General features: G+C 50.8%; 1 protein-coding gene across 1 annotated transcript in view; it reads right to left on the reverse strand.

Annotated features, from left to right (window-relative positions):
- Positions 1-19,893, reverse strand: part of LOC142912129 (uncharacterized) — a 206,402-nt gene extending 186,509 nt beyond the window's left edge. The window contains exons 1-3 of the mRNA XM_076060447.1: positions 19,756-19,893; positions 19,325-19,523; positions 18,648-18,826 (exon numbers count right to left, since the gene is read on the reverse strand). Of these exons, the coding sequence (XP_075916562.1) occupies positions 18,648-18,826; positions 19,325-19,523; positions 19,756-19,849 (472 nt within the window). The 5' untranslated portion in view covers positions 19,850-19,893. The remainder of the gene's footprint in view (positions 1-18,647; positions 18,827-19,324; positions 19,524-19,755) is intronic.
- Between the last annotated feature and the right edge of the window lie 336 nt (positions 19,894-20,229).

The following is a 20,229-nucleotide window of genomic DNA, read 5'->3' on the forward strand; positions in this document are numbered from 1 at the left end:
CTGTTCTACGGAGAGAGTGGAGTTTGTGTGATCTCCCCCTGTCCTACAGAGTGAGTGAGTGGAGTTTGTGTGATCTCCCCCTGTCCTACAGTGTGAGTGAGTGGAGTTTGTGTGATCTCCCCCTGTCCTACAGAGCGAGTGGAGTTTGTGTTATCTCCCCCTGTCCTACAGAGTGAGTGGAGTTTGTGTGATCGCTCCCTGTCCTACAGTGCGTGAGTGGAGTTTATGTGATCTCCCCCTGTTCTACAGTGAGTGAGTGGACTTTGTGTGATCTCCCCCTGTTCTACAGTGTGAGTGGAGTTTGTGTGATCTCCCCCTGTCCTACAGAGTAAGTGAGTGGAGTTTGGATGATCTCCCCCTGTCCTACAGAGTGAGTGAGTGGACTTTTTGTGATCTCCCCCTGTTCTACAAAGTGAGTGAGTGGAGTTTGTGTGATCTCCCCCTGTCTTACAGAGTGAGTGGAGTTTGTGTGATCTCCCCCTGTCCTACAGAGTGAGTGGAGTTTGTGTGATCTCCCCCTGTGCTACAGAGTTAGTGGAGTTTGTGTGATCTCCCCCTGTCCTACAGAGTGAGTGAGTGGAGTTTGTGTGATCTCCCCCTGTTCTACAGAGTGAGTGGAGTTTGTGTGATCTCCCCCTGTTCTACAGAGTGTGTGAGTGGAGTTTGTATGATCTCCCCCTGTTCTACAGAGTGAGTGGAGTTTGTGTGATCTGCCCCTGTTCCACAGTGTGAGTGGAGTTTGTGTGATCTCCCCCTGTCCTACAGAGTGAGTGAGTGGAGTTTGTGTGATCTCCCCCTGTCCTACAGAGTGAGTGGAGTTTGTGTGATCTCCCCCTGTCTTACAGAGTGAGTGGAGTTTGTGTGATCTCCCCCTGTCCTACAGAGTGAGTGGAGTTTGTGTGATCTCCCCCTGTGCTACAGAGTTAGTGGAGTTTGTGTGATCTCCCCCTGTCCTACAGAGTGAGTGAGTGGAGTTTGTGTGATCTCCCCCTGTTCTACAGAGTGAGTGGAGTTTGTGTGATCTCCCCCTGTTCTACAGAGTGTGTGAGTGGAGTTTGTATGATCTCCCCCTGTTCTACAGAGTGAGTGGAGTTTGTATGATCTCCCCGTGTTCTACAGAGTGAGTGAGTGGAGTTTGTATGATCTCCCCCTGTTCTACAGAGTGTGTGAGTGAAGTTTGTGTGATCTCCCCCTGTCCTACAGAGTGACTAAGTGGAGTTTGTGTGATCTCCCCCTGTTCTACAGAGAGAGCTGAGTTTGTGTGATCTCCCCCTGTTCTACAGAGTGAGTGGAGTTTGTATGATCTCCCCGTGTTCTACAGAGTGAGTGAGTGGAGTTTGTATGATCTCCCCCTGTTCTACAGAGTGTGTGAGTGAAGTTTGTGTGATCTCCCCCTGTCCTACAGAGTGACTAAGTGGAGTTTGTGTGATCTCCCCCTGTTCTACAGAGAGAGCTGAGTTTGTGTGATCTCCCCCTGTTCTACGGAGTGAGTGGAGTTTGTGTGATCGCTCCCTGTCCTACAGTGCGTGAGTGGAGTTTATGTGATCTCCCCCTGTTCTACAGTGAGTGAGTGGACTTTGTGTGATCTCCCCCTGTTCTACAGTGTGAGTGGAGTTTGTGTGATCTCCCCCTGTCCTACAGAGTAAGTGAGTGGAGTTTGGATGATCTCCCCCTGTCCTACAGAGTGAGTGAGTGGACTTTTTGTGATCTCCCCCTGTTCTACAAAGTGAGTGAGTGGAGTTTGTGTGATCTCCCCCTGTCCTACAGAGTGAGTGAGTGGAGTTTGTGTGATCTGCCCCTGTTCCACAGTGTGAGTGGAGTTTGTGTGATCTCCCCCTGTCCTACAGAGTGAGTGGAGTTTGTGTGATCTCCCCCTGTCTTACAGAGTGAGTGGAGTTTGTGTGATCTCCCCCTGTCCTACAGAGTGAGTGGAGTTTGTGTGATCTCCCCCTGTGCTACAGAGTTAGTGGAGTTTGTGTGATCTCCCCCTGTCCTACAGAGTGAGTGAGTGGAGTTTGTGTGATCTCCCCCTGTTCTACAGAGTGAGTGGAGTTTGTGTGATCTCCCCCTGTTCTACAGAGTGTGTGAGTGGAGTTTGTATGATCTCCCCCTGTTCTACAGAGTGAGTGGAGTTTGTATGATCTCTCCCTGTTCTACAGAGTGAGTGAGTGGAGTTTGTATGATCTCCTCCTGTTCTACAGAGTGTGTGAGTGAAGTTTGTGTGATCTCCTCCTGTCCTACAGAGTGACTAAGTGGAGTTTGTGTGATCTCCCCCTGTTCTACAGAGAGAGTGAGTGGAGTTTGTGTGATCTCCCCCTGTTCTACGGAGAGAGTGGAGTTTGTGTGATCTCCCCCTGTCCTACAGAGTGAGTGAGTGGAGTTTGTGTGATCTCCCCCTGTCCTACAGTGTGAGTGAGTGGAGTTTGTGTGATCTCCCCCTGTCCTACAGAGCGAGTGGAGTTTGTGTTATCTCCCCCTGTCCTACAGAGTGAGTGGAGTTTGTGTGATCGCTCCCTGTCCTACAGTGCGTGAGTGGAGTTTATGTGATCTCCCCCTGTTCTACAGTGAGTGAGTGGACTTTGTGTGATCTCCCCCTGTTCTACAGTGTGAGTGGAGTTTGTGTGATCTCCCCCTGTCCTACAGAGTAAGTGAGTGGAGTTTGGATGATCTCCCCCTGTCCTACAGAGTGAGTGAGTGGACTTTTTGTGATCTCCCCCTGTTCTACAAAGTGAGTGAGTGGAGTTTGTGTGATCTCCCCCTGTTCTACAGAGTGAGTGGAGTTTGTGTGATCTCCCCCTGTTCTACAGAGTGTGTGAGTGGAGTTTGTATGATCTCCCCCTGTTCTACAGAGTGAGTGGAGTTTGTGTGATCTGCCCCTGTTCCACAGTGTGAGTGGAGTTTGTGTGATCTCCCCCTGTCCTACAGAGTGAGTGAGTGGAGTTTGTGTGATCTCCCCCTGTCCTACAGAGTGAGTGGAGTTTGTGTGATCTCCCCCTGTCTTACAGAGTGAGTGGAGTTTGTGTGATCTCCCCCTGTCCTACAGAGTGAGTGGAGTTTGTGTGATCTCCCCCTGTGCTACAGAGTTAGTGGAGTTTGTGTGATCTCCCCCTGTCCTACAGAGTGAGTGAGTGGAGTTTGTGTGATCTCCCCCTGTTCTACAGAGTGAGTGGAGTTTGTGTGATCTCCCCCTGTTCTACAGAGTGTGTGAGTGGAGTTTGTATGATCTCCCCCTGTTCTACAGAGTGAGTGGAGTTTGTATGATCTCCCCCTGTTCTACAGAGTGAGTGAGTGGAGTTTGTATGATCTCCCCCTGTTCTACAGAGTGTGTGAGTGAAGTTTGTGTGATCTCCCCCTGTCCTACAGAGTGACTAAGTGGAGTTTGTGTGATCTCCCCCTGTTCTACAGAGAGAGCTGAGTTTGTGTGATCTCCCCCTGTTCTACGGAGAGAGTGGAGTTTGTGTGATCTCCCCCTGTCCTACAGAGTGAGTGAGTGGAGTTTGTGTGATCTCCCCCTGTCCTACAGAGTGAGTGAGTGGAGTTTGTGTGATCTCCCCCTGTCCTACAGAGCGAGTGGAGTTTGTGTGATCTCCCCCTGTCCTACAGAGTGAGTGGAGTTTGTGTGATCGCTCCCTGTCCTACAGTGCGTGAGTGGAGTTTATGTGATCTCCCCCTGTTCTACAGTGAGTGAGTGGACTTTGTGTGATCTCCCCCTGTTCTACAGTGTGAGTGGAGTTTGTGTGATCTCCCCCTGTCCTACAGAGTAAGTGAGTGGAGTTTGGATGATCTCCCCCTGTCCTACAGAGTGAGTGAGTGGACTTTTTGTGATCTCCCCCTGTTCTACAAAGTGAGTGAGTGGAGTTTGTGTGATCTCCCCCTGTCCTACAGAGTGAGTGAGTGGAGTTTGTGTGATCTGCCCCTGTTCCACAGTGTGAGTGGAGTTTGTGTGATCTCCCCCTGTCCTACAGAGTGAGTGGAGTTTGTGTGATCTCCCCCTGTCTTACAGAGTGAGTGGAGTTTGTGTGATCTCCCCCTGTCCTACAGAGTGAGTGGAGTTTGTGTGATCTCCCCCTGTGCTACAGAGTTAGTGGAGTTTGTGTGATCTCCCCCTGTCCTACAGAGTGAGTGAGTGGAGTTTGTGTGATCTCCCCCTGTTCTACAGAGTGAGTGGAGTTTGTGTGATCTCCCCCTGTTCCACAGTGTGAGTGGAGTTTGTGTGATCTCCCCCTGTCCTACAGAGTGAGTGAGTGGAGTTTGTGTGATCTCCCCCTGTCCTACAGAGTGAGTGGAGTTTGTGTGATCTCCCCCTGTCTTACAGAGTGAGTGGAGTTTGTGTGATCTCCCCCTGTCCTACAGAGTGAGTGGAGTTTGTGTGATCTCCCCCTGTGCTACAGAGTTAGTGGAGTTTGTGTGATCTCCCCCTGTCCTACAGAGTGAGTGAGTGGAGTTTGTGTGATCTCCCCCTGTTCTACAGAGTGAGTGGAGTTTGTGTGATCTCCCCCTGTTCTACAGAGTGTGTGAGTGGAGTTTGTATGATCTCCCCCTGTTCTACAGAGTGAGTGGAGTTTGTATGATCTCCCCGTGTTCTACAGAGTGAGTGAGTGGAGTTTGTATGATCTCCCCCTGTTCTACAGAGTGTGTGAGTGAAGTTTGTGTGATCTCCCCCTGTCCTACAGAGTGACTAAGTGGAGTTTGTGTGATCTCCCCCTGTTCTACAGAGAGAGCTGAGTTTGTGTGATCTCCCCCTGTTCTACAGAGTGAGTGGAGTTTGTATGATCTCCCCGTGTTCTACAGAGTGAGTGAGTGGAGTTTGTGTGATCTCCCCCTGTCCTACAGAGTGAGTGAGTGGAGTTTGTGTGATCTCCCCCTGTCCTACAGAGTGAGTGAGTGGAGTTTGTGTGATCTCCCCCTGTCCTACAGAGCGAGTGGAGTTTGTGTGATCTCCCCCTGTCCTACAGAGTGAGTGGAGTTTGTGTGATCGCTCCCTGTCCTACAGTGCGTGAGTGGAGTTTATGTGATCTCCCCCTGTTCTACAGTGAGTGAGTGGACTTTGTGTGATCTCCCCCTGTTCTACAGTGTGAGTGGAGTTTGTGTGATCTCCCCCTGTCCTACAGAGTAAGTGAGTGGAGTTTGGATGATCTCCCCCTGTCCTACAGAGTGAGTGAGTGGACTTTTTGTGATCTCCCCCTGTTCTACAAAGTGAGTGAGTGGAGTTTGTGTGATCTCCCCCTGTCCTACAGAGTGAGTGAGTGGAGTTTGTGTGATCTGCCCCTGTTCCACAGTGTGAGTGGAGTTTGTGTGATCTCCCCCTGTCCTACAGAGTGAGTGGAGTTTGTGTGATCTCCCCCTGTCTTACAGAGTGAGTGGAGTTTGTGTGATCTCCCCCTGTCCTACAGAGTGAGTGGAGTTTGTGTGATCTCCCCCTGTGCTACAGAGTTAGTGGAGTTTGTGTGATCTCCCCCTGTCCTACAGAGTGAGTGAGTGGAGTTTGTGTGATCTCCCCCTGTTCTACAGAGTGAGTGGAGTTTGTGTGATCTCCCCCTGTTCTACAGAGTGTGTGAGTGGAGTTTGTATGATCTCCCCCTGTTCTACAGAGTGAGTGGAGTTTGTATGATCTCTCCCTGTTCTACAGAGTGAGTGAGTGGAGTTTGTATGATCTCCCCCTGTTCTACAGAGTGTGTGAGTGAAGTTTGTGTGATCTCCCCCTGTCCTACAGAGTGACTAAGTGGAGTTTGTGTGATCTCCCCCTGTTCTACAGAGAGAGTGAGTGGAGTTTGTGTGATCTCCCCCTGTTCTACGGAGAGAGTGGAGTTTGTGTGATCTCCCCCTGTCCTACAGAGTGAGTGAGTGGAGTTTGTGTGATCTCCCCCTGTCCTACAGTGTGAGTGAGTGGAGTTTGTGTGATCTCCCCCTGTCCTACAGAGCGAGTGGAGTTTGTGTTATCTCCCCCTGTCCTACAGAGTGAGTGGAGTTTGTGTGATCGCTCCCTGTCCTACAGTGCGTGAGTGGAGTTTATGTGATCTCCCCCTGTTCTACAGTGAGTGAGTGGACTTTGTGTGATCTCCCCCTGTTCTACAGTGTGAGTGGAGTTTGTGTGATCTCCCCCTGTCCTACAGAGTAAGTGAGTGGAGTTTGGATGATCTCCCCCTGTCCTACAGAGTGAGTGAGTGGACTTTTTGTGATCTCCCCCTGTTCTACAAAGTGAGTGAGTGGAGTTTGTGTGATCTCCCCCTGTCCTACAGAGTCAGTGAGTGGAGTTTGTGTGATCTGCCCCTGTTCTACAGTGTGAGTGGAGTTTGTGTGATCTCCCCCTGTCCTATAGAGTGAGTGAGTAGAGTTTGTGTGATCTCCCCCTGTCCTACAGAGTGAGTGGAGTTTGTGTGATCTCTCCCTGTCCTACAGAGTAAGTGAGTGGAGTTTGTATGATCTCCCCCTGTCCTACAGAGTGAGTGAGTGGACTTTTTGTGATCTCCCCCTGTTCTACAAAGTGAGTGAGTGGAGTTTGTGTGATCTCCCCCTGTCCTACAGAGTGAGTGAGTGGAGTTTGTGTGATCTGCCCCTGTTCCACAGTGTGAGTGGAGTTTGTGTGATCTCCCCCTGTCCTACAGAGTGAGTGAGTGGAGTTTGTGTGATCTCCCCCTGTCCTACAGAGTGAGTGGAGTTTGTGTGATCTCCCCCTGTCTTACAGAGTGAGTGGAGTTTGTGTGATCTCCCCCTGTCCTACAGAGTGAGTGGAGTTTGTGTGATCTCCCCCTGTGCTACAGAGTTAGTGGAGTTTGTGTGATCTCCCCCTGTCCTACAGAGTGAGTGAGTGGAGTTTGTGTGATCTCCCCCTGTTCTACAGAGTGAGTGGAGTTTGTGTGATCTCCCCCTGTTCTACAGAGTGTGTGAGTGGAGTTTGTATGATCTCCCCCTGTTCTACAGAGTGAGTGGAGTTTGTATGATCTCCCCCTGTTCTACAGAGTGAGTGAGTGGAGTTTGTATGATCCCCCCTGTTCTACAGAGTGTGTGAGTGAAGTTTGTGTGATCTCCCCCTGTCCTACAGAGTGACTAAGTGGAGTTTGTGTGATCTCCCCCTGTTCTACAGAGAGAGCTGAGTTTGTGTGATCTCCCCCTGTTCTACGGAGAGAGTGGAGTTTGTGTGATCTCCCCCTGTCCTACAGAGTGAGTGAGTGGAGTTTGTGTGATCTCCCCCTGTCCTACAGAGTGAGTGGAGTTTGTGTGATCTCCCCCTGTGCTACAGAGTTAGTGGAGTTTGTGTGATCTCCCCCTGTCCAACAGAGTGAGTGAGTGGAGTTTGTGTGATCTCCCCCTGTTCTACAGAGTGAGTGGAGTTTGTGTGATCTCCCCCTGTTCTACAGAGTGTGTGAGTGGAGTTTGTATGATCTCCCCCTGTTCTACAGAGTGAGTGGAGTTTGTATGATCTCCCCCTGTTCTACAGAGTGAGTGAGTGGAGTTTGTATGATCTCCCCCTGTTCTACAGAGTGTGTGAGTGAAGTTTGTGTGATCTCCCCCTGTCCTACAGAGTGACTAAGTGGAGTTTGTGTGATCTCCCCCTGTTCTACAGAGAGAGCTGAGTTTGTGTGATCTCCCCCTGTTCTACGGAGAGAGTGGAGTTTGTGTGATCTCCCCCTGTCCTACAGAGTGAGTGAGTGGAGTTTGTATGATCTCCCCCTGTCCTACAGAGTGAGTGAGTGGAGTTTGTGTGATCTCCCCCTGTCCTACAGAGCGAGTGGAGTTTGTGTGATCTCCCCCTGTCCTACAGAGTGAGTGGAGTTTGTGTGATCGCTCCCTGTCCTACAGTGCGTGAGTGGAGTTTATGTGATCTCCCCCTGTTCTACAGTGAGTGAGTGGACTTTGTGTGATCTCCCCCTGTTCTACAGTGTGAGTGGAGTTTGTGTGATCTCCCCCTGTCCTACAGAGTAAGTGAGTGGAGTTTGGATGATCTCCCCCTGTCCTACAGAGTGAGTGAGTGGAGTTTGTGTGATCTGCCCCTGTTCCACAGTGTGAGTGGAGTTTGTGTGATCTCCCCCTGTCCTACAGAGTGAGTGAGTGGAGTTTGTGTGATCTCCCCCTGTCCTACAGAGTGAGTGGAGTTTGTGTGATCTCCCCCTGTCCTACAGAGTGAGTGGAGTTTGTGTGATCTCCCCCTGTCCTACAGAGTGAGTGGAGTTTGTGTGATCGCTCCCTGTCCTACAGTGCGTGAGTGGAGTCTATGTGATCTCCCCCTGTTCTACAGTGTGAGTGGAGTTTGTGTGATCTCTCCCTGTCCTACAGAGTAAGTGAGTGGAGTTTGTGTGGTCTCCCCCTGTTCTACAGTGAGTGAGTGGACTTTGTGTGATCTCCCCCTGTTCTACAGTGTGAGTGGAGTTTGTGTGATCTCCCCCTGTCCTACAAAGTAAGTGAGTGGAGTTTGGATGATCTCCCCCTGTCCTACAGAGTGAGTGAGTGGACTTTTTGTGATCTCCCCCTGTTCTACAAAGTGAGTGAGTGGAGTTTGTGTGATCTCCCCCTGTCCTACAGAGTCAGTGAGTGGAGTTTGTGTGATCTGCCCCTGTTCTACAGTGTGAGTGGAGTTTGTGTGATCTCCCCCTGTCCTATAGAGTGAGTGAGTAGAGTTTGTGTGATCTCCCCCTGTCCTACAGAGTGAGTGGAGTTTGTGTGATCTCTCCCTGTCCTACAGAGTAAGTGAGTGGAGTTTGTATGATCTCCCCCTGTCCTACAGAGTGAGTGAGTGGACTTTTTGTGATCTCCCCCTGTTCTACAAAGTGAGTGAGTGGAGTTTGTGTGATCTCCCCCTGTCCTACAGAGTGAGTGAGTGGAGTTTGTGTGATCTGCCCCTGTTCCACAGTGTGAGTGGAGTTTGTGTGATCTCCCCCTGTCCTACAGAGTGAGTGAGTGGAGTTTGTGTGATCTCCCCCTGTTCTACAGAGTGAGTGGAGTTTGTGTGATCTCCCCCTGTCTTACAGAGTGAGTGGAGTTTGTGTGATCTCCCCCTGTCCTACAGAGTGAGTGGAGTTTGTGTGATCTCCCCCTGTGCTACAGAGTTAGTGGAGTTTGTGTGATCTCCCCCTGTCCTACAGAGTGAGTGAGTGGAGTTTGTGTGATCTCCCCCTGTTCTACAGAGTGAGTGGAGTTTGTGTGATCTCCCCCTGTTCTACAGAGTGTGTGAGTGGAGTTTGTATGATCTCCCCCTGTTCTACAGAGTGAGTGGAGTTTGTATGATCTCCCCCTGTTCTACAGAGTGAGTGAGTGGAGTTTGTATGATCTCCCCCTGTTCTACAGAGTGTGTGAGTGAAGTTTGTGTGATCTCCCCCTGTCCTACAGAGTGACTAAGTGGAGTTTGTGTGATCTCCCCCTGTTCTACAGAGAGAGCTGAGTTTGTGTGATCTCCCCCTGTTCTACGGAGAGAGTGGAGTTTGTGTGATCTCCCCCTGTCCTACAGAGTGAGTGAGTGGAGTTTGTGTGATCTCCCCCTGTCCTACAGAGTGAGTGAGTGGAGTTTGTGTGATCTCCCCCTGTCCTACAGAGCGAGTGGAGTTTGTGTGATCTCCCCCTGTCCTACAGAGTGAGTGGAGTTTGTGTGATCGCTCCCTGTCCTACAGTGCGTGAGTGGAGTTTATGTGATCTCCCCCTGTTCTACAGTGAGTGAGTGGACTTTGTGTGATCTCCCCCTGTTCTACAGTGTGAGTGGAGTTTGTGTGATCTCCCCCTGTCCTACAGAGTAAGTGAGTGGAGTTTGGATGATCTCCCCCTGTCCTACAGAGTGAGTGAGTGGACTTTTTGTGATCTCCCCCTGTTCTACAAAGTGAGTGAGTGGAGTTTGTGTGATCTCCCCCTGTCCTACAGAGTGAGTGAGTGGAGTTTGTGTGATCTGCCCCTGTTCCACAGTGTGAGTGGAGTTTGTGTGATCTCCCCCTGTCCTACAGAGTGAGTGGAGTTTGTGTGATCTCCCCCTGTCTTACAGAGTGAGTGGAGTTTGTGTGATCTCCCCCTGTCCTACAGAGTGAGTGGAGTTTGTGTGATCTCCCCCTGTGCTACAGAGTTAGTGGAGTTTGTGTGATCTCCCCCTGTCCTACAGAGTGAGTGAGTGGAGTTTGTGTGATCTCCCCCTGTTCTACAGAGTGAGTGGAGTTTGTGTGATCTCCCCCTGTTCTACAGAGTGTGTGAGTGGAGTTTGTATGATCTCCCCCTGTTCTACAGAGTGAGTGGAGTTTGTATGATCTCTCCCTGTTCTACAGAGTGAGTGAGTGGAGTTTGTATGATCTCCTCCTGTTCTACAGAGTGTGTGAGTGAAGTTTGTGTGATCTCCTCCTGTCCTACAGAGTGACTAAGTGGAGTTTGTGTGATCTCCCCCTGTTCTACAGAGAGAGTGAGTGGAGTTTGTGTGATCTCCCCCTGTTCTACGGAGAGAGTGGAGTTTGTGTGATCTCCCCCTGTCCTACAGAGTGAGTGAGTGGAGTTTGTGTGATCTCCCCCTGTCCTACAGTGTGAGTGAGTGGAGTTTGTGTGATCTCCCCCTGTCCTACAGAGCGAGTGGAGTTTGTGTTATCTCCCCCTGTCCTACAGAGTGAGTGGAGTTTGTGTGATCGCTCCCTGTCCTACAGTGCGTGAGTGGAGTTTATGTGATCTCCCCCTGTTCTACAGTGAGTGAGTGGACTTTGTGTGATCTCCCCCTGTTCTACAGTGTGAGTGGAGTTTGTGTGATCTCCCCCTGTCCTACAGAGTAAGTGAGTGGAGTTTGGATGATCTCCCCCTGTCCTACAGAGTGAGTGAGTGGACTTTTTGTGATCTCCCCCTGTTCTACAAAGTGAGTGAGTGGAGTTTGTGTGATCTCCCCCTGTTCTACAGAGTGAGTGGAGTTTGTGTGATCTCCCCCTGTTCTACAGAGTGTGTGAGTGGAGTTTGTATGATCTCCCCCTGTTCTACAGAGTGAGTGGAGTTTGTGTGATCTGCCCCTGTTCCACAGTGTGAGTGGAGTTTGTGTGATCTCCCCCTGTCCTACAGAGTGAGTGAGTGGAGTTTGTGTGATCTCCCCCTGTCCTACAGAGTGAGTGGAGTTTGTGTGATCTCCCCCTGTCTTACAGAGTGAGTGGAGTTTGTGTGATCTCCCCCTGTCCTACAGAGTGAGTGGAGTTTGTGTGATCTCCCCCTGTGCTACAGAGTTAGTGGAGTTTGTGTGATCTCCCCCTGTCCTACAGAGTGAGTGAGTGGAGTTTGTGTGATCTCCCCCTGTTCTACAGAGTGAGTGGAGTTTGTGTGATCTCCCCCTGTTCTACAGAGTGTGTGAGTGGAGTTTGTATGATCTCCCCCTGTTCTACAGAGTGAGTGGAGTTTGTATGATCTCCCCCTGTTCTACAGAGTGAGTGAGTGGAGTTTGTATGATCTCCCCCTGTTCTACAGAGTGTGTGAGTGAAGTTTGTGTGATCTCCCCCTGTCCTACAGAGTGACTAAGTGGAGTTTGTGTGATCTCCCCCTGTTCTACAGAGAGAGCTGAGTTTGTGTGATCTCCCCCTGTTCTACGGAGAGAGTGGAGTTTGTGTGATCTCCCCCTGTCCTACAGAGTGAGTGAGTGGAGTTTGTGTGATCTCCCCCTGTCCTACAGAGTGAGTGAGTGGAGTTTGTGTGATCTCCCCCTGTCCTACAGAGCGAGTGGAGTTTGTGTGATCTCCCCCTGTCCTACAGAGTGAGTGGAGTTTGTGTGATCGCTCCCTGTCCTACAGTGCGTGAGTGGAGTTTATGTGATCTCCCCCTGTTCTACAGTGAGTGAGTGGACTTTGTGTGATCTCCCCCTGTTCTACAGTGTGAGTGGAGTTTGTGTGATCTCCCCCTGTCCTACAGAGTAAGTGAGTGGAGTTTGGATGATCTCCCCCTGTCCTACAGAGTGAGTGAGTGGACTTTTTGTGATCTCCCCCTGTTCTACAAAGTGAGTGAGTGGAGTTTGTGTGATCTCCCCCTGTCCTACAGAGTGAGTGAGTGGAGTTTGTGTGATCTGCCCCTGTTCCACAGTGTGAGTGGAGTTTGTGTGATCTCCCCCTGTCCTACAGAGTGAGTGGAGTTTGTGTGATCTCCCCCTGTCTTACAGAGTGAGTGGAGTTTGTGTGATCTCCCCCTGTCCTACAGAGTGAGTGGAGTTTGTGTGATCTCCCCCTGTGCTACAGAGTTAGTGGAGTTTGTGTGATCTCCCCCTGTCCTACAGAGTGAGTGAGTGGAGTTTGTGTGATCTCCCCCTGTTCTACAGAGTGAGTGGAGTTTGTGTGATCTCCCCCTGTTCCACAGTGTGAGTGGAGTTTGTGTGATCTCCCCCTGTCCTACAGAGTGAGTGAGTGGAGTTTGTGTGATCTCCCCCTGTCCTACAGAGTGAGTGGAGTTTGTGTGATCTCCCCCTGTCTTACAGAGTGAGTGGAGTTTGTGTGATCTCCCCCTGTCCTACAGAGTGAGTGGAGTTTGTGTGATCTCCCCCTGTGCTACAGAGTTAGTGGAGTTTGTGTGATCTCCCCCTGTCCTACAGAGTGAGTGAGTGGAGTTTGTGTGATCTCCCCCTGTTCTACAGAGTGAGTGGAGTTTGTGTGATCTCCCCCTGTTCTACAGAGTGTGTGAGTGGAGTTTGTATGATCTCCCCCTGTTCTACAGAGTGAGTGGAGTTTGTATGATCTCCCCGTGTTCTACAGAGTGAGTGAGTGGAGTTTGTATGATCTCCCCCTGTTCTACAGAGTGTGTGAGTGAAGTTTGTGTGATCTCCCCCTGTCCTACAGAGTGACTAAGTGGAGTTTGTGTGATCTCCCCCTGTTCTACAGAGAGAGCTGAGTTTGTGTGATCTCCCCCTGTTCTACAGAGTGAGTGGAGTTTGTATGATCTCCCCGTGTTCTACAGAGTGAGTGAGTGGAGTTTGTGTGATCTCCCCCTGTCCTACAGAGTGAGTGAGTGGAGTTTGTGTGATCTCCCCCTGTCCTACAGAGTGAGTGAGTGGAGTTTGTGTGATCTCCCCCTGTCCTACAGAGCGAGTGGAGTTTGTGTGATCTCCCCCTGTCCTACAGAGTGAGTGGAGTTTGTGTGATCGCTCCCTGTCCTACAGTGCGTGAGTGGAGTTTATGTGATCTCCCCCTGTTCTACAGTGAGTGAGTGGACTTTGTGTGATCTCCCCCTGTTCTACAGTGTGAGTGGAGTTTGTGTGATCTCCCCCTGTCCTACAGAGTAAGTGAGTGGAGTTTGGATGATCTCCCCCTGTCCTACAGAGTGAGTGAGTGGACTTTTTGTGATCTCCCCCTGTTCTACAAAGTGAGTGAGTGGAGTTTGTGTGATCTCCCCCTGTCCTACAGAGTGAGTGAGTGGAGTTTGTGTGATCTGCCCCTGTTCCACAGTGTGAGTGGAGTTTGTGTGATCTCCCCCTGTCCTACAGAGTGAGTGGAGTTTGTGTGATCTCCCCCTGTCTTACAGAGTGAGTGGAGTTTGTGTGATCTCCCCCTGTCCTACAGAGTGAGTGGAGTTTGTGTGATCTCCCCCTGTGCTACAGAGTTAGTGGAGTTTGTGTGATCTCCCCCTGTCCTACAGAGTGAGTGAGTGGAGTTTGTGTGATCTCCCCCTGTTCTACAGAGTGAGTGGAGTTTGTGTGATCTCCCCCTGTTCTACAGAGTGTGTGAGTGGAGTTTGTATGATCTCCCCCTGTTCTACAGAGTGAGTGGAGTTTGTATGATCTCTCCCTGTTCTACAGAGTGAGTGAGTGGAGTTTGTATGATCTCCCCCTGTTCTACAGAGTGTGTGAGTGAAGTTTGTGTGATCTCCCCCTGTCCTACAGAGTGACTAAGTGGAGTTTGTGTGATCTCCCCCTGTTCTACAGAGAGAGTGAGTGGAGTTTGTGTGATCTCCCCCTGTTCTACGGAGAGAGTGGAGTTTGTGTGATCTCCCCCTGTCCTACAGAGTGAGTGAGTGGAGTTTGTGTGATCTCCCCCTGTCCTACAGTGTGAGTGAGTGGAGTTTGTGTGATCTCCCCCTGTCCTACAGAGCGAGTGGAGTTTGTGTTATCTCCCCCTGTCCTACAGAGTGAGTGGAGTTTGTGTGATCGCTCCCTGTCCTACAGTGCGTGAGTGGAGTTTATGTGATCTCCCCCTGTTCTACAGTGAGTGAGTGGACTTTGTGTGATCTCCCCCTGTTCTACAGTGTGAGTGGAGTTTGTGTGATCTCCCCCTGTCCTACAGAGTAAGTGAGTGGAGTTTGGATGATCTCCCCCTGTCCTACAGAGTGAGTGAGTGGACTTTTTGTGATCTCCCCCTGTTCTACAAAGTGAGTGAGTGGAGTTTGTGTGATCTCCCCCTGTTCTACAGAGTGAGTGGAGTTTGTGTGATCTCCCCCTGTTCTACAGAGTGTGTGAGTGGAGTTTGTATGATCTCCCCCTGTTCTACAGAGTGAGTGGAGTTTGTGTGATCTGCCCCTGTTCCACAGTGTGAGTGGAGTTTGTGTGATCTCCCCCTGTCCTACAGAGTGAGTGAGTGGAGTTTGTGTGATCTCCCCCTGTCCTACAGAGTGAGTGGAGTTTGTGTGATCTCCCCCTGTCTTACAGAGTGAGTGGAGTTTGTGTGATCTCCCCCTGTCCTACAGAGTGAGTGGAGTTTGTGTGATCTCCCCCTGTGCTACAGAGTTAGTGGAGTTTGTGTGATCTCCCCCTGTCCTACAGAGTGAGTGAGTGGAGTTTGTGTGATCTCCCCCTGTTCTACAGAGTGAGTGGAGTTTGTGTGATCTCCCCCTGTTCTACAGAGTGTGTGAGTGGAGTTTGTATGATCTCCCCCTGTTCTACAGAGTGAGTGGAGTTTGTATGATCTCCCCCTGTTCTACAGAGTGAGTGAGTGGAGTTTGTATGATCTCCCCCTGTTCTACAGAGTGTGTGAGTGAAGTTTGTGTGATCTCCCCCTGTCCTACAGAGTGACTAAGTGGAGTTTGTGTGATCTCCCCCTGTTCTACAGAGAGAGCTGAGTTTGTGTGATCTCCCCCTGTTCTACGGAGAGAGTGGAGTTTGTGTGATCTCCCCCTGTCCTACAGAGTGAGTGAGTGGAGTTTGTGTGATCTCCCCCTGTCCTACAGAGTGAGTGAGTGGAGTTTGTGTGATCTCCCCCTGTCCTACAGAGCGAGTGGAGTTTGTGTGATCTCCCCCTGTCCTACAGAGTGAGTGGAGTTTGTGTGATCGCTCCCTGTCCTACAGTGCGTGAGTGGAGTTTATGTGATCTCCCCCTGTTCTACAGTGAGTGGACTTTGTGTGATCTCCCCCTGTTCTACAGTGTGAGTGGAGTTTGTGTGATCTCCCCCTGTCCTACAGAGTAAGTGAGTGGAGTTTGGATGATCTCCCCCTGTCCTACAGAGTGAGTGAGTGGACTTTTTGTGATCTCCCCCTGTTCTACAAAGTGAGTGAGTGGAGTTTGTGTGATCTCCCCCTGTCCTACAGAGTGAGTGAGTGGAGTTTGTGTGATCTGCCCCTGTTCCACAGTGTGAGTGGAGTTTGTGTGATCTCCCCCTGTCCTACAGAGTGAGTGGAGTTTGTGTGATCTCCCCCTGTCTTACAGAGTGAGTGGAGTTTGTGTGATCTCCCCCTGTCTTACAGAGTGAGTGGAGTTTGTGTGATCTCCCCCTGTCCTACAGAGTGAGTGGAGTTTGTGTGATCTCCCCCTGTGCTACAGAGTTAGTGGAGTTTGTGTGATCTCCCCCTGTCCTACAGAGTGAGTGAGTGGAGTTTGTGTGATCTCCCCCTGTCCTACAGAGTGAGTGAGTGGAGTTTGTGTGATCTGCCCCTGTTCCACAGTGTGAGTGGAGTTTGTGTGATCTCCCCCTGTCCTGCAGAGTGAGTGGAGTTTGTGTGATCTCCCCCTGTCTTACAGAGTGAGTGGAGTTTGTGTGATCTCCCCCTGTCCTACAGAGTGAGTGGAGTTTGTGTGATCTCCCCCTGTGCTACAGAGTTAGTGGAGTTTGTGTGATCTCCCCCTGTCCTACAGAGTGAGTGAGTGGAGTTTGTGTGATCTCCCCCTGTTCTACAGAGTGAGTGGAGTTTGTGTGATCTCCCCCTGTTCTACAGAGTGTGTGAGTGGAGTTTGTATGATCTCCCCCTGTTCTACAGAGTGAGTGGAGTTTGTATGATCTCTCCCTGTTCTACAGAGTGAGTGAGTGGAGTTTGTATGATCTCCCCCTGTTCTACAGAGTGTGTGAGTGAAGTTTGTGTGATCTCCCCCTGTCCTACAGAGTGACTAAGTGGAGTTTGTGTGATCTCCCCCTGTTCTACAGAGAGAGCTGAGTTTGTGTGATCTCCCCCTGTTCTACGGAGAGAGTGGAGTTTGTGTGATCTCCCCCTGTCCTACAGAGTGAGTGAGTGGAGTTTGTGTGATCTCCCCCTGTCCTACAGAGTGAGTGAGTGGAGTTTGTGTGATCTCCCCCTGTCCTACAGAGCGAGTGGAGTTTGTGTGATCTCCCCCTGTCCTACAGAGTGAGTGGAGTTTGTGTGATCGCTCCCTGTCCTACAGTGCGTGAGTGGAGTTTATGTGATCTCCCCCTGTTCTACAGTGAGTGAGTGGACTTTGTGTGATCTCCCCCTGTTCTACAGTGTGAGTGGAGTTTGTGTGATCTCCCCCTGTCCTACAGAGTAAGTGAGTGGAGTTTGGATGATCTCCCCCTGTCCTACAGAGTGAGTGAGTGGACTTTTTGTGATCTCCCCCTGTTCTACAAAGTGAGTGAGTGGAGTTTGTGTGATCTCCCCCTGTCCTACAGAGTGAGTGAGTGGAGTTTGTGTGATCTGCCCCTGTTCCACAGTGTGAGTGGAGTTTGTGTGATCTCCCCCTGTCCTACAGAGTGAGTGGAGTTTGTGTGATCTCCCCCTGTCTTACAGAGTGAGTGGAGTTTGTGTGATCTCCCCCTGTCCTACAGAGTGAGTGGAGTTTGTGTGATCTCCCCCTGTGCTACAGAGTTAGTGGAGTTTGTGTGATCTCCCCCTGTCCTACAGAGTGAGTGAGTGGAGTTTGTGTGATCTCCCCCTGTTCTACAGAGTGAGTGGAGTTTGTGTGATCTCCCCCTGTTCTACAGAGTGTGTGAGTGGAGTTTGTATGATCTCCCCCTGTTCTACAGAGTGAGTGGAGTTTGTATGATCTCTCCCTGTTCTACAGAGTGAGTGAGTGGAGTTTGTATGATCTCCCCCTGTTCTACAGAGTGTGTGAGTGAAGTTTGTGTGATCTCCCCCTGTCCTACAGAGTGACTAAGTGGAGTTTGTGTGATCTCCCCCTGTTCTACAGAGAGAGTGAGTGGAGTTTGTGTGATCTCCCCCTGTTCTACGGAGAGAGTGGAGTTTGTGTGATCTCCCCCTGTCCTACAGAGTGAGTGAGTGGAGTTTGTGTGATCTCCCCCTGTCCTACAGAGTGAGTGAGTGGAGTTTGTGTGATCTCCCCCTGTCCTACAGAGCGAGTGGAGTTTGTGTTATCTCCCCCTGTCCTACAGAGTGAGTGGAGTTTGTGTGATCGCTCCCTGTCCTACAGTGCGTGAGTGGAGTTTATGTGATCTCCCCCTGTTCTACAGTGAGTGAGTGGACTTTGTGTGATCTCCCCCTGTTCTACAGTGTGAGTGGAGTTTGTGTGATCTCCCCCTGTCCTACAGAGTAAGTGAGTGGAGTTTGGATGATCTCCCCCTGTCCTACAGAGTGAGTGAGTGGACTTTTTGTGATCTCCCCCTGTTCTACAAAGTGAGTGAGTGGAGTTTGTGTGATCTCCCCCTGTCCTACAGAGTGAGTGAGTGGAGTTTGTGTGATCTGCCCCTGTTCTACAGTGTGAGTGGAGTTTGTGTGATCTCCCCCTGTCCTATAGAGTGAGTGAGTGGAGTTTGTGTGATCTCCCCCTGTCCTACAGAGTGAGTGGAGTTTGTGTGATCTCCCCCTGTCCTACAGAGTGAGTGGAGTTTGTGTGATCTCCCCCTGTCCTACAGAGTGAGTGGAGTTTGTGTGATCGCTCCCTGTCCTACAGCGCGTGAGTGGAGTTTATGTGATCTCCCCCTGTTCTACAGTGTGAGTGGAGTTTGTGTGATCTCTCCCTGTTCTACAGTGAGTGAGTGGACTTTGTGTGATCTCTCCCTGTTCTACAGTGTGAGTGGAGTTTGGATGATCTCCCCCTGTCCTACAGAGTGAGTGAGTGGACTTTTTGTGATCTCCCCCTGTTCTACAAAGTGAGTGAGTGGAGTTTGTGTGATCTCCCCCTGTCCTACAGAGTGAGTGAGTGGAGTTTGTGTGATCTGCCCCTGTTCTACAGTGTGAGTGGAGTTTGTGTGATCTCCCCCTGTCCTATAGAGTGAGTGAGTGGAGTTTGTGTGATCTCCCCCTGTCCTACAGAGTGAGTGGAGTTTGTGTGATCTCCCCCTGTCCTACAGAGTGAGTGGAGTTTGTGTGATCTCCCCCTGTCCTACAGAGCGAGTGGAGTTTGTGTGATCTCCCCTTGTGAGCCGAAGACACACACACAGGCAGAAACAGTCACAGACATACACAGCAACACACACAGACAAAGATGACAAAGATCCTCCTTGTAGCCTGGGGCAAGTGCTGTTAGTGAGCACCAGACAGACACAGAAAGAGAGAGAGACACAGAGAGAGAGACACACACACAGAGACACAGGCATATGTACAATCTCGTGCCACTCACTTTCCATCAAGGGCAGGACCACAACCGCGACCCAACGTGAGGATCGCGACGGCGAGGATGAGAAGGAGAATCTCACACGGAGGAGGTAGCGGTCACAGGGATCGTCCAGCGCCAAGGAGACGTCGCACCGTGTCTCCGTTGTGGAAGCGCAGACGGTCTGCCAGCGGGCTCGTCTGAAGCTGCGCAGACAGAGACACAGGGAGGAGTGGTTGAGGGTGGTGAGGAGCGAGTGGGTGAGAGAGACGTGTGTGTGTGAATGAGTTGGTTGGTGGATGAGTGGGTTGGTGAGTGAGTGGGTGAGTGAGTGGGTGAGTGAGTGGGTGAGTGAGTGGGTTGGTGAGTGGGTGAGTGAGTGGGTTGGTGAGTGGGTGTGTGAGTGGGTTGGTGAGTGGGTTGGTGAGTGAGTGGGTGAGTGGGTTGGTGAGTGGGTGAGTGGGTTCGTGAGTGGGTTGGTGAGTGAGTGGGTTGGTGAGTGGGTGAGTGAGTGGGTTGGTGAGTGGGTGTGTGAGTGGGTTGGTGAGTGGGTTGGTGAGTGAGTGGGTGAGTGAGTGGGTGAGTGGGTGAGTGGGTTGGTGAGTGAGTGGCTAAGTGAGTGGGTGAGTGAGTGGGTGAGTGAGTAGGTTGGTGAGTGAGTGGGTTGGTGAGTGAGTGGCTGAGTGAGTGAGTGAGCATCTCACAGTTTGCTCTGAACTGTGTATGTAACATTCAAGAACGTTGAGTTGGTCGTGGTCGTGGTGGTCGAGTTGATGGTGAAAGGATCAACAAGTGGGGGTCTATCCCCTCCATCCCCACTGGGAGCCGCTTCAACGGGGTCCCAGCAAAGGGTCGCCAGGAGGTCTCGAGACTCCAAACGAACATTCAGTGGGAACAGCGGAGCTGGGCAGATGGGGAAAAAACACTCAAGAGTGCGCTAACCACTGCACCACCACTCCCCCCACACACACACAGTGCGCTAACCACTGCACCACCACTCCCCACTCACACACACACAGTGCGCTAACCACTGCACCACCACTCCCCACACAGTGCGCTAACTACTGCACCACCACTCCCCCCACAATCACACAACCTGGCACCCGATTTATCGACCACCTCGGGCTCTGCTCACCGTGGCTGCTGCACGTGACGAGGTAGTGGAGGAGGAGGAGAGGCAGGATGAAGGGGAAGAGTAGGCCAAGTTTGTAGAGTTTCGACATCGCCATTAACTCCACACGCAGCCACGTGGCCGCCTCACCCAAGTCACGTACTGAGGAAATCGATTCAATGTTAAATTAAAAACTCGGATCGATTCCTGTGGGGATAACAAATGCGAATCGATAGTGGTCAAAAATGTTGCCGATGGCATCGATCCACATTGGGACTGCATTGGAATTGACGTTGGTCGTGAGTGTAAAATGGAATCGAATACATTTTCGATAACATGGGAATTGATTATGGCGATTTGGTCTAATAACATAGGAATCGATCTAGCCAGGGATTTAAAGCGCATAGAATCGAATCCCATTGGGATACCTACCATGAGAATCGATTGTGTTAGAAAAGGAGAGCGTTTAGAATCGATTCCTATTGAGAATGAATCAGA

Source organism: Petromyzon marinus, unplaced genomic scaffold (genome assembly GCF_048934315.1).
Source record: "Petromyzon marinus isolate PM22_M1 ecotype Great Lakes invasive population unplaced genomic scaffold, UKy_Petmar_22M1.pri1.0 PM_G_Scaffold_19, whole genome shotgun sequence".
NCBI classification, from domain to species: Eukaryota; Metazoa; Chordata; class Hyperoartia; order Petromyzontiformes; family Petromyzontidae; genus Petromyzon; species Petromyzon marinus.